Genomic DNA, 12024 nt, shown 5'->3' with positions numbered 1-12024 from the left:
GCTGCTTGCGTCGCGAGTGTTGTTTTTCGTGTAAACCTACACCCCGTTGGTCATGTTCTCCTCTGGATTATCTCTCTTCAGGGATCATGGCGGGCTCTAACCGCTCCGGAGACCTGCGTGATGCTCAGAAGTCCATCCCCATTGGAACCATTGCAGCCATCACCACCACGTCCTTCGTCTGTATCCTCTCAACACTGCCCTCTGCAGGATAAAATGCCACACTGCACCAACAATTATTTTCAGACAAATTTCAGACATTTTTTCCTATAAAAAGCTTGTGTTCCAAAAATGACTCAATCCGCTCAGGTAAAACATACTAATTTCTCCAAGTTTAATTATTAAAAATAACTCTTACTTTTAAACTCCTTCAGTTTCAGCAGGACTTGAGTTTGACGACACATTGTGGTAACAAAAACACTCTGATGGAGCACGAGCGCCGTCATTAAAGGGCATAAAGGGCAACCTTTTAAAAGCACGAGAGCAGGAGATCATGCTGACAGACTCCCATAACTGCTACAATACCAGTTTGATTTTGATTAGAGGAAATAATATATGTGTGTTGGAATGGCACAAATAATGTCTTCTTAAATCGTGGTGGTAGAGTACGTCTCCTGAAGCTGTTTTAAATAAAGCTCACATTTCACGTAGTTTTTATAGTCTACTAGTTTGTTTGAAATTAATGATTTTTATATCCTTAATTACTGCAGATCCTGGTAGTTACCAGATTAAGATGTTTATATCCTATCTTTTGTATTGGAGGGGTGGTCTAGTGCGCATGCACCACTTATAACGAGAGTCAGGAAATACGTCACACGACCGCTCACTCGCACTAAATGAACATCTTTAAACTGCATTTAGATGCAGATTACACCCGGAACTCACAGTCTGTATAACGTATAGCTGGTACACTATGCCCTAGCGCCCTCTATTGACGGGACCCCCACTGTTCATTATCCTACCAGACATTATTTAGCTGCAGCACTACAGTGCAAAGGGCGGATGCCTCCACGTCTGCAGCAGCCACATTGACTGTCTTTGAGTCTCTCAGTAATCAGCTCGGGGGTCTAAGCAAATTTGATTAAGACATCTAATCTCATTATCGGGGGCTGCCCGTGCAATCACGAGTTAATAAAGCAAAGGGATATCAGTTACAATGTCACTGATCTCTGCTATATTACCTCGCATCTAAATCGATCCAAAGTCTCTGCGCAGCAAATAAACTTAATTTGTTTTAAAAGAAAAAAGAAAAAAAAATCATTGAGTGCAGAGGCTTATCATTTTTGTAATTGACTCCTGTTAATCACTTAGTGGATCATGAGCAGGTTAAATCGATGTCAGATATCCACTGGAAAAAAAAAAATGCATCTCTTGTCTGTGCGACATGAATTTCCTTAATCCATAACTGTGCAGACATGACCAGCGTGATTCTGTTTGGCGGCTGCATCGAGGGCGTCGTCCTCCGAGACAAGTGAGTTCATTCTTATGATGTCATTATTTGTTATTAAAAAAAAAAAAAAAAAAAAAAACTAGATTTCATGGTCATGAACCTTCTCCCGTCTCTTTCAGGTTTGGAGAGGGCGTGCACGGGAACCTGGTGATCGGCACATTAGCTTGGCCGTCACCGTGGGTGATCGTGATCGGGTCTTTTTTCTCCACCTGCGGCGCCGGACTGCAGAGTCTGACCGGAGCTCCCCGCCTCCTGCAGGCCATCGCCAAGGATGGCATCGTGCCCGCCCTTCGGGTCAGTCCGTCTGTCTGATTTCACATATATCCAACATGAGGTTCCCCTCCTGACACGGAGAAGAAAATCCCTTCCATCAGAGATGTTTTTTTTTAAATAGCAGTGTGTCTTCTGTGTCATCCTGCAGATCTTTGGCCACGGGAAGGCCAATGGGGAGCCCACATGGTCGCTGCTGCTGACAGCTTGTATCTGCGAGAGCGGCATCCTCATTGCCTCCCTGGATGCGGTGGCTCCCATCCTCTCCATGTGAGGAATCCATGATCTACTGCGATTTCTTTTAAGAACAAACAGTAGGAGATTTAAGAGCAGCTACACTCTTAGAAATAAGGGTTTCAAAAGGGTTCTTCTACAAGGGCTGAGGTTCTACCTGGAACCATTTGCTTCTGAAAAACCCTTTCCCGACGAAAGGGCTTTTCAAGTGTTCTTGGTAACACTAATGGTTCTAGTTAGAACCATTTTGATCCAGAGGACCCTTTAAAACCCCTTTCCAGAATAAAGGGTTTTAAAAGGGTTCTTGGTGGAACCCTCCAAATGGTTCCTGGTGGAACCTTTATAAAAAAGGTTCTACCTGGAGCCAAAAAGGGTTCTCATATGAGGACAAGCAAAAGAACCTTATATGGTTCTACTTAGCACTTTTATTTCTAAGAGTGTACTTAATAAATGATGCAAAAAATGATGGACTTAAAACTAAAGGGCAGACATCTTTTCTGCTGAGGTAAAACATATAAATACAGAGAAATGTGACAAATACTGAGAAAATGTATCGATGACCTTATACGACAATAGCTTGACAATAAATCTTACTTTTCTAACAGCCGTTGAACTGCATTTTGTGAAATCACCAAATTCCTTTACAGTAAAGATAAAACTGTAATGTGGTGTTTTTTTCTTCTTATGTTTGTGTCCTATAGGTTTTTCCTGATGTGCTACATGTTTGTGAACCTGGCCTGTGCCCTGCAGACGCTGCTGAGGACTCCAAACTGGAGACCTCGCTTCAAGTTCTACCACTGGTCAGTTCAGCAGCTGCTCGGAGAAAGGGGAAAAAAAAAAGGTGGCATTTTATGTGTTTTAAAGCAATTATCAAAGCCCTGGTCTCTCTTTGTCTCTCTGTCTCTGTGCACTTCCACAGGACTCTGTCCTTCCTGGGAATGAGCTTGTGCCTCACTCTCATGTTCCTCTGCTCCTGGTATTATGCCATTGTCGCCATGGTAATCGCTGGCTCTATCTACAAGTATATTGAGTTTGCAGGGTGAGTGGAGTGTAACCTCCTGAGAGATTGGATTCACTGCATGCCTTTCACCTTCGCTGGCTGACGTGTGCATTCTTTATTTTTTTTTTCAAAAATGTGATGCTTCAGAACCTGCACTATCCATCATTTTTGTTTTTCGGGGGGTTTGAACAGAAGGTTATGTGAAACCTTAGGACACAAGAACATACCATTATGTTACATGGAACATCTTAGAAATGATACGAATAGAAATGTATTTGTGCTTTTCTAGTTGTTTTCATTTTTAGGTTGAATCTTTAGTGTGCTTTTTTTGTTTTTGTTTTAGTGCATATTTATTGGAAATGGATTAAAATTTAAAAAATATATTTTTTAATAATTAATATATATTTAATTATTAGTTACTTTAGCTTATACATGTGACACGCAATAAATAATATACGTAAAATATATATTTTTTTTGTTTGTACACTACCCTACACAACATATATAGTGGCAGTGTAAACTGATTTATTCTTAACTTTATTTATTGCTTTTTCAATTGCAATTACAATATATAAAATAGACCCCCAATTTACTAATTCAGCGAAAACAGTTTTATTGTGCTGTGGAATAATACCATAAAAACCTGAGCAGTAGTCACAGCTTTGGGATATCAAATATATTTCATATGGTATTGGATGTTTTGTTTCCACTGTGTGTGGGATGGGGGGAGTCACATCCTTCCACTGTAAAAGAAGCAGATGGTGGGCGAGCATCAGTGTGCACGATAGAGTCATCTTCAGAAAGATAGCTCCAAAAATAGCGAGTCCAGTGTACTTGGTGTAGTATTTTGCGCTGTAATAATCCATGAGGAGGTGTGGACTCGTTTTAATACTGCATCCCCCGTTTTTGTCTGATAAAGAGTCCTTTTGTACGGAAGCGTATTGCATTCACTTGAAAAAAAAAAAAAAACTCCTGTTATCCAGTAATTCATTTTCGGTTTGATTTTTTGAATAATTTTTTTTCTGTTTTTCTGACTAATATTTTTCCCCTGTTTTTCTGTCTAATTTTTTTTTTCTGTTTTTCTGAGTAATTTTTTTTCTATTTTTCTGAGTAATTTTTTTTCTGTTTTTCTGAGTAATTTTTTTTTTCTGTTTTTCGTGCAAATTTTTATTCCCCTGTTTTTCAGAGTAATTTTTTTCTGAATTATCGAGAACTCTTGCTATGGTACACACGCCGCCGAAGGCGATTCCGGCGCCTTAGCTGCACACCGTGTGCATCCAATATTTTCAGCAGTCTCCTGATCGTCTCTTGAGTCACCACGTAGCCAACCTGAATGCATTTCAAATGCATCATCTTGTATCCATGGAGCATGCCATATCTGTCCAACTGATCCTGGAGAAAGATCGCTATGTCTAGCAGATCTGAATGGGCTTACCTTCTGAACAACCGCAAAGTCCTCAGCCTGCGTTAAGTCAACAAACTAATGATAATACCATCTAAAGACAGGACTATCTTCCAGTGTCTTAAACCCAGATCAAAGTAAAACGTGATTAAACTAAACAAGCCGTCCATGTTGTTAGAAAAAAAATTACTCCGAAAAATAGAAAAAAAATTACTCCGAAAAACAGGGGGAAAAAAAATTTGCACGAAAAACAGAAAAAGAATTACTCCGAAAAACAGAAAAAAAAATTACTCAGAAAAACTGAAAAAAAAAATTAGACAGAAAAACAAGGGAAAAAATTATTCAAAAAATCAAACCGAAAATTAATTACTGAGAAAAACAGGAGTTTTTTTTTTTTTTTCAAGTGAATGCAATACGCTTCTGTACTTTTGCGATAAATGTGTGATGATTTTTTTTTTTTGCAGAAGTTAGAAATTATGCCTTTAAATGATCACACAGGTGTTGGACATTTTTTGTTGTAATTAATACATTAGGGGTTTATTTTATATGTTCCTGTGTATGTCATTTGCTCAATATCTGTCTGTTATTGAAAAAGCATGTACATAAAGTTAAAAAAAAAAAAAAAAGAGATATCAATTTACACCACCACTATAAATGCTGAAAATGTACATTTAAATGTAGACTGAAGCTGTAAAAACTGAATACTAACTGCGTCGTCTGTGTTTCAGTGCGGAGAAAGAGTGGGGCGATGGGATACGAGGTCTGTCGCTGAGCGCCGCGCGCTACGCCCTCATGCGCCTGGAGGAAGGTCCACCACACACCAAGAACTGGAGGTAGGATGCAAAGAAAAAGTAACGTTCAGACATTCATGATTCTCATCTTTATATATATATATATATTAAAAAAAAAAAATTGGGAATCCGTGGTAACACATCGACTCCTTGTGCCGCTCTTGTCTGTCTCTCTTCTCCAACTATAAGACCTTTACTTAGCCATTTTCTTTCTTGACGCCTTTATCTGGCTTCTTCAACCTTTGCTACCTTGTTTGCCTCCCTTTCTTTTTTTTCTGCCCTGTATTTTCACGTTTCCACCCCCACCCCCCCTCCTCCCTCCTCCCCTTTGTACAGGCCTCAGTTGCTGGTGCTGGTGAGTACAGACGGCGAGCAGAACGTGGAGCAGCCTCGTCTGCTCTCTCTGACCAATCAGCTGAAGGCGGGGAAGGGCCTGACCATCGTCGGCACAGCTTTGGTGGGAACGTACCTGGAGAACAGCGACCAGGCGCAGCGTGCAGAGCAAGTAAGGAGCCTTTAACTCTCAGGGACAGTCTTCAAATCAAAATGTGTTTTCATATGATGATGATGAGCCTTCATCAATCAATCAAATTGTATTAGTGTGCTTGCTGAAAGGCAGCACACTCTTGTCCTTCATAAGTTTTCTTATTCCTGTCAGCCAGATTTTTGGTCAGCTCCTGCTCCTAGACCTTTCGAGATAACTCCACCGTTCCAACTCTGGAACGTCCGGCCGGAACCGGTGTAGTGTGGAAATTGAAGAAAGTGTTACTGACCCTTGTCGTTCTTCCGCCATATTGGATTGAATAGAAAGCGAAACTAAAAAAAAATGTGTCCGATCTTCACGAAACTTCAGTTACCAGAAAGATTTTTGATTTCCGGAAGCATTTGCCCGTCACAGCCAGACGAAATCGAACAAACAGGAAGTTAGCTCATATATCAGGAACGCTTTCACGTATCGAAACCAAACTTGGTACATGAACTCGGGACTCTGATATGAGGAAGCACAAGATCAGATGAAAAATGAAGTAATTGATGAAATTCTCAGCTGAAGCATCAACACGCCCTATTCCACTAGCTGCTCGCATGAGTGAAATGCACCCGATCAAGCACACTCTGCAGTTCCCCCCGGAAATGCATTCATAGCTTATATAGCCCACAGTTTACAAAACACAGTTTGTCTCACTGGACTTCACAGGGTTGGTAACATCCTCTGTCCTTAGACCCTCGGCCAGGGTAAGGAAAAAGTACCAGGGAAAAATAAAGAGGTAGAAAACTTAGGGCGAACCACAGGTGAGGGATCCACTCCCTGGACAGACAGATGTCAAGTACCCAAACATACAATACACAATTACAATAAATAAAGAGTAAAATGTCTTAAAATGTCATGATCCTTCCTGTAGGGAAAAGTGGAAGTTATGGAAATGAGTAACACATGAGACATTCAGAGACATGCAACGTGCCATAAATGATATTATCTTTCCCCTTCATCCAACTAGCAGCCATTAATTCACTGGTTTCTCAGTATTTAAGTGCAAAAACGTTGTATTTAATGTGGTTTTCAAACCACGACCAAAATGAATTAAGTGTCATTTACCATGGTTTGATATGTTTGTGACTTTTATATGTAAAACAACTCTCTTCTATCTCTGTCCCGTCCGTGTAGGCACTGCGTAAACTGATGGAAACGGAGAAGGTGAAGGGTTTCTGTCAAGTGACCGTGTCTTCAAACCTGCGTGACGCCACATCCCATCTGCTCCAGGCCAGCGGCCTGGGAGGCTTGAAGCATAACGCCGTGCTGGTCTCCTGGCCCCGCAACTGGAAGCAGGGAGACGAGCATCAGATCTGGAGGAACTTTGTCGGTGAGTTACAGAGAAAGAAAACTATGGTCTAGTAACTCAAAGACACTTCTCTGAGCAAAAAAAAAAAAAAGGTAGAAAACTGCAGGTTTCAAGCTCTTTTTTTATGTCGAGCGTCTTTGTTCCTGAAGCTTATCAGCATGACAAAATCCCTGCCAGCTACAGCGATGAGTCGCTCATCCTGCTATTTAACCTCTCTGCTGAGGGAAATGTCAAAAGAAAATCCTCCTAATCATACATCACCATGTTTAAAAAAAAAAAAAAAAAAAAAAAAAAGAGGAATATATTTAAACAGAGGAGGATTTGCTGACGCACATCAGAATTATTCATCAGTCACAAAAACTCTGCCTCAGAATATGCCGGCGGAGAGAAAACGAGTGATGAATTAGGCGACTTAAAGAAAATGTTATGAAGAGTAGTGCATTACTGATACTCTTCCTCTCTCGGCGTGTCTGTTTCAGAGTTGGTCAGAGAAACCACAGCTGCTAGCCTGGCTCTGCTCGTCCCAAAGAACATCGCGGCTTTCCCGTCCAACGGCGAGCGCTTCAGCGAGGGCCATATCGACGTCTGGTGGATCGTCCACGACGGAGGCATGCTGATGCTCCTCCCCTTCCTCCTCCGCCAACACAAGGTACTGCGCGATGGTTGTTACTAATAAAAAAAAAAAAAAAAAGAAGACAGTACATTACCGTTCAAAAGTTTGGGGTCACCTATACAATGGTTTTTGGTGTTGTCCATTAAAAGTCATACTTTTATTCATCAAAAGAGTTGCAAAATGAATAGAAAATATAGTGAAAACATTGACAAGATTAGAAATAATGATTTTTATTCAAATTAATAACTTTGCTTTCGTCAAAGAACCAGCAAAGCTTTCAGCTGCTCATTGCACAAGGGTTTTCAAGGGTTTTCTAATCATCCAATAGCTTTTTAACGCATTAGAACACTGGAGAGATGGCGACGTTTGCAGCTAGAATAGTCGTTTACCACATTAACAATGTATAGAGTGTATTTCTGATTCATTTAATATTATATTCATTGAAAAAAAGTACCTTTCCTTCAAAAAATAAGGACATTTCTAAGTGACCCCAAACTCTTGCACGGTAGTGTATGGTGTATGTAGGTTGCTAACACAAAACTGTGAAAGTACACGTGTTAGAAATGACGTTTTCTTCCGTCTCAGGTTTGGAGGAAGTGCAAGATGCGCATCTTCACCGTGGCCCAGTTGGACGACAACAGCATTCAAATGAAGAAGGACCTGACCACATTCCTCTATCACCTCCGTATCGACGCCATGGTCGAAGTTGTGGAAATGGTGAGTGTGTGTGTGTGTGTGTGTGTGTGTGCGTCAAAAATTAGACTGCGATAAACAGGATGGCATTAAAAAAATGCATTCGACGCTACATCTGTCTGCGCTTTCCGTAATTAGAGACGCGAGACATCTGCCTCTGGCTCCTCGTCCACTTGCTCCATCAAACACGATGAGCATTCGTTCACGGGCGTGGAGTTAATGTCGACGCATGAGTGACCCGACAGCCGGGCGACTGAAGCCGGCTGATTGGCAGTAACTACGCCGGGAAGTACAGACTGTGCTAAAGCCGTCAGTATCAAGTGTTTGTCAGGATGTTGAAATGTTTCAAACGTTATTAAAATAAATCCGCGCGCTAACCCAGAGTGTCCAGGCGTGAACAGATGAGGAAATCTCTCAAGCTTTTTTACTACTTTATTGCTTTGTGTTGCATCTTACTTTCAAGATCTAGACGGACATATAAGAGTAAAACTGTTTCACACGGATCAGCTAACTCAAACTGCAGGAAAAAGTGCGTTTCTACCATTCCTCTCTAAGGCAAGGGCTTTACATAAAGCTTTAAAAAGCATAGAAAAGAGACGGTAAGCAAGCAGTTAAACATTAAAGGTGCGTTATGTAATAAATCTAAATCAACTGGCCATAAAATCCTCCTAATATGTCACAGAGACTCAGGAATAATGTTCATATAACAAACTGAACTCACCAGCAACAACAGTACAGACAAAATATTTGCATTAAAAAGAGTATTTTGCAGACTGCAAATCATGTTTATGTTTTGAAATCATGTTTTGGCATGTGGCGCCACCTACCGCCGTCTACCAATCATTGCAGCCAGTAGAGTCTCAGCAGCCGAGCAACCACGGGTTGCCAGTTAAGTCAGAAAACGAAACCTAAAAGACCTCGGTATTTAGAATTTTAATGTCGTAACTGTTTTCGACCACATTCTTACATATGGCGCCTTTAAGTAATAGAAGTTTAAAAATAAATAAATACAAATAAAATAAAATGATAAAAAATGATCAAATCAGTATAGTGCAGTATAGGAAATGACTGAAATGCAGCAGCAAACAGAAACGTCTTCAGTCTTGATTTAAAAGAGGTAACTAACCAAAGAACATAAGAAAAGGGAATATTCAACTCTAAAGGATTAAGATTATCATACTAAATTGTAACACAGAGAGGTTTTAATCTGTTCCTGGTGCTTTTCGACTGTTCTGAATAAGAGGAAAGAGAGAAAGTAACGGCTTCTCTGACAGAAAAGCTCAAGATGTAACAAAGAACATCATGAAAGCCTCCGAGCGAATGCTGTTCCCGACTGACTGTCGTCTAAAAATAGAAACGTGTGTTTCATCAGATGTAAAATGTAAATGGTACAAAAAAAAAGAAAAAAAATACTTTGTTCTTTTTGCTCCAGCACGACGGCGACATCTCAGCCTACACCTACGAGAAGACCCTGGTGATGGAACAACGGTCGCAGATGCTCAAACAAATCAAGATGACCAAGACCGAGCGGGAGAGAGAAGTAAGACCGAGTCTGTGTTTGAGTTTGTTTTGAAATCCACTCGTTTAAACTTCAGGCGACGGGACGCGCCGACTTGCCGTGATTTGACCTAACGTGACACTTCAGTCCCTCTGGACAAGAGTTAAATCGGAGCAGTGGCTCTGTTGACGACAGAGCGCAGACTGTTTTTGCTTTTGTGGACAGCAGCAGCAGCAGCAGCAGCAGCAGCAGCAGCAGCAGCAGCAGCAGCAGCAGCAGCAGCAGCAGCAGTGATTTTGTTTTGATAGATGTGGAAAATGAGAAATATTGATCTCGGTGTAAATTCCTTGTAGAATTGCTTTGGTCCACTCGCTCAATGAAGTTAAGCTGCGCAATGAAATTATCCTCACTCTTGCTTTTTACTTGAGAGAGGGTGAATTGTTAGAGTGATTTACAGCAGATAAGAAACATAATGTCTTCTTGTTTTCTCTCTCTCTATCGTTTTCGCTCTTTCTCTCTTCCTCTTCAGATCCAGAGCATCACTGATTCGTCCCGTGGTTCTATCCGCCGTAAAAACCCGGCCGCTGTGACAACTCAGCTGAGTGTGACCGAGGAGCCGCCAGCGCCCAGCAAGGAGGAGAAGCCTGAGGAAGAGGTATGATCTATTTAAAAAAAAAAAAAAGAACGGCAATCAATACATTATAAATCAAATATAACAGACACACACGACTTTTACTAAATGTAAGTATGAAGGTGCAAATATCTCAGGGCTTTAATTGATTTTTTTATGTCTGTCAACCATGTGATTGTTGGCATTTGGATTGAAATAATGTGAGTGAAAGTTGTTCTTATGAACTAGCGCAGTGTTCATAGGAAGTATGTATTCCTATAGTGGGAGCTGAAGATCTTTCAGTTATGCTAATGCATGATAAGGAACGTAAAGGCTAACATAATACAAACACTGTGCAACCTCATTAGGCACAACGCAATTTTTAAAATTTTCGATCAGCATCAGCTGTTTTGTGACTGTCAGCCACATGCTAATCGTAGCCTCGCTAGCTTACCTTTGGAAACAGGTTCGCCAAGTTAGCCCAGCCTCTTCATTCCCACGTCCCTGCTCCAGACAGCGCAGCTGCTGCTGATGAGCAGCCGCCTGCCTGGTCACAACAGCTAGCTACGCTAATATTAATCGAAAATTTAAAAAAAATTTGCATTGTGCCTAATGAGGTTGCGCACTGTTTGTATTGTTAGCCCTATGCTAATTCTTATCGTAGCCTCGCTAGCTTACCTTTGGAAACAGGTTCGCCAAGTTAGCCCAGCCTCTTCATTCCCACCTCCCTGCTCCAGACAGCGCAGCTGCTGCTGATGAGCAGCCGCCTGCCTGGTCACAACAGCTAGCTACGCTAATATTAATCGAAAATTTAAAATAAATGTGCATTGTGCCTAATGAGGTTGCGCGCTGTTTGTATTGTTAGCCCTATGCTAATTCTAATCGTAGCCTCGCTAGCTTACCTTTGGAAACAGGTTCGCCTTGTTAGCCGCTGCCTGCTTGGTGTAGCGTGATAAATCGGCGAAAATTAAAATTACTCCAAAAAATTTGAAAATCAAGGACGCACACCATCGGGCCGTGCTCAACCCATATCCAAAATCAAAAGGGCGATCTGACTAATGGTCAGCGAGATATGCCTGTCACAGACACACAGACAGACAGACGCAACTTGCTTTATAGATGGATATAAACAAGCTGTCCATGAGTTAAACTCATTATAACACATGTATGTGATGCTCAGGCATGTCTAACATAAACCTGGTGCAATAGACGAAATAGTGGGACAAACACAGGTTATATAACATCAATTAGAACAGCTGGACAGTTGGTCCAGATGAAACACCTGCAGAGGTGTGGAGACGTCTTGAGCGGGGAACTTCTTTGACCGGATTGTTTCACACAATCCTGGAGAGTGAGAAAATGGCACACACTGACACCGTGAAGATGATTGGGAGGAGTTTGTGAAGCTCAGTGACGGAAGGAAAGAAAGTGAAGTAGGTCAGTGAGCAGTGAATACGGGTTCACGGTACACCAATGATGGAGAGGTGTTAAGAAGAGAAAACCAGAAGGAGTTACACTGTGTCTTTGTGCAGGAACTGAGGTAAAGAAGTATGTGAGGATGGTGCAGGACACGTATGAGGAGAGTGAGGCAGAAGTGAGGTGTGAAGTTTGTTTGTTTGTTTTTAAAC

General features: G+C 41.3%; 1 protein-coding gene across 4 annotated transcripts in view; it reads left to right on the top strand.

Moving 5' to 3' along the window:
- The window catches only part of slc12a5a (solute carrier family 12 member 5a), a gene marked incomplete at both ends in the record, with an annotated part of 196152 nt that overhangs the window by 179237 nt on the left and 4891 nt on the right, over positions 1–12024 (top strand). For all 4 annotated transcript variants that reach the window (XM_083892741.1, XM_083892740.1, XM_083892743.1 and 1 more), the window contains 13 exons: positions 82–180; positions 1411–1468; positions 1567–1741; positions 1869–1987; positions 2653–2751; positions 2871–2990; positions 5082–5186; positions 5481–5649; positions 6808–7003; positions 7462–7631; positions 8181–8312; positions 9721–9828; positions 10316–10441. In XM_083892741.1, coding sequence (XP_083748867.1) covers positions 82–180; positions 1411–1468; positions 1567–1741; positions 1869–1987; positions 2653–2751; positions 2871–2990; positions 5082–5186; positions 5481–5649; positions 6808–7003; positions 7462–7631; positions 8181–8312; positions 9721–9828; positions 10316–10441 — 1676 coding nt within the window. The remainder of the gene's footprint in view (positions 1–81; positions 181–1410; positions 1469–1566; positions 1742–1868; positions 1988–2652; positions 2752–2870; positions 2991–5081; positions 5187–5480; positions 5650–6807; positions 7004–7461; positions 7632–8180; positions 8313–9720; positions 9829–10315; positions 10442–12024) is intronic.

This window comes from Microchirus variegatus (genome assembly GCF_963457635.1).
Source record: "Microchirus variegatus genome assembly, chromosome: 7".
Taxonomy (NCBI): Eukaryota; Metazoa; Chordata; class Actinopteri; order Pleuronectiformes; family Soleidae; genus Microchirus; species Microchirus variegatus.
Note: the sequence above shows the minus strand (reverse complement) of the source record. Positions and strands in the feature narration are given on the sequence as shown.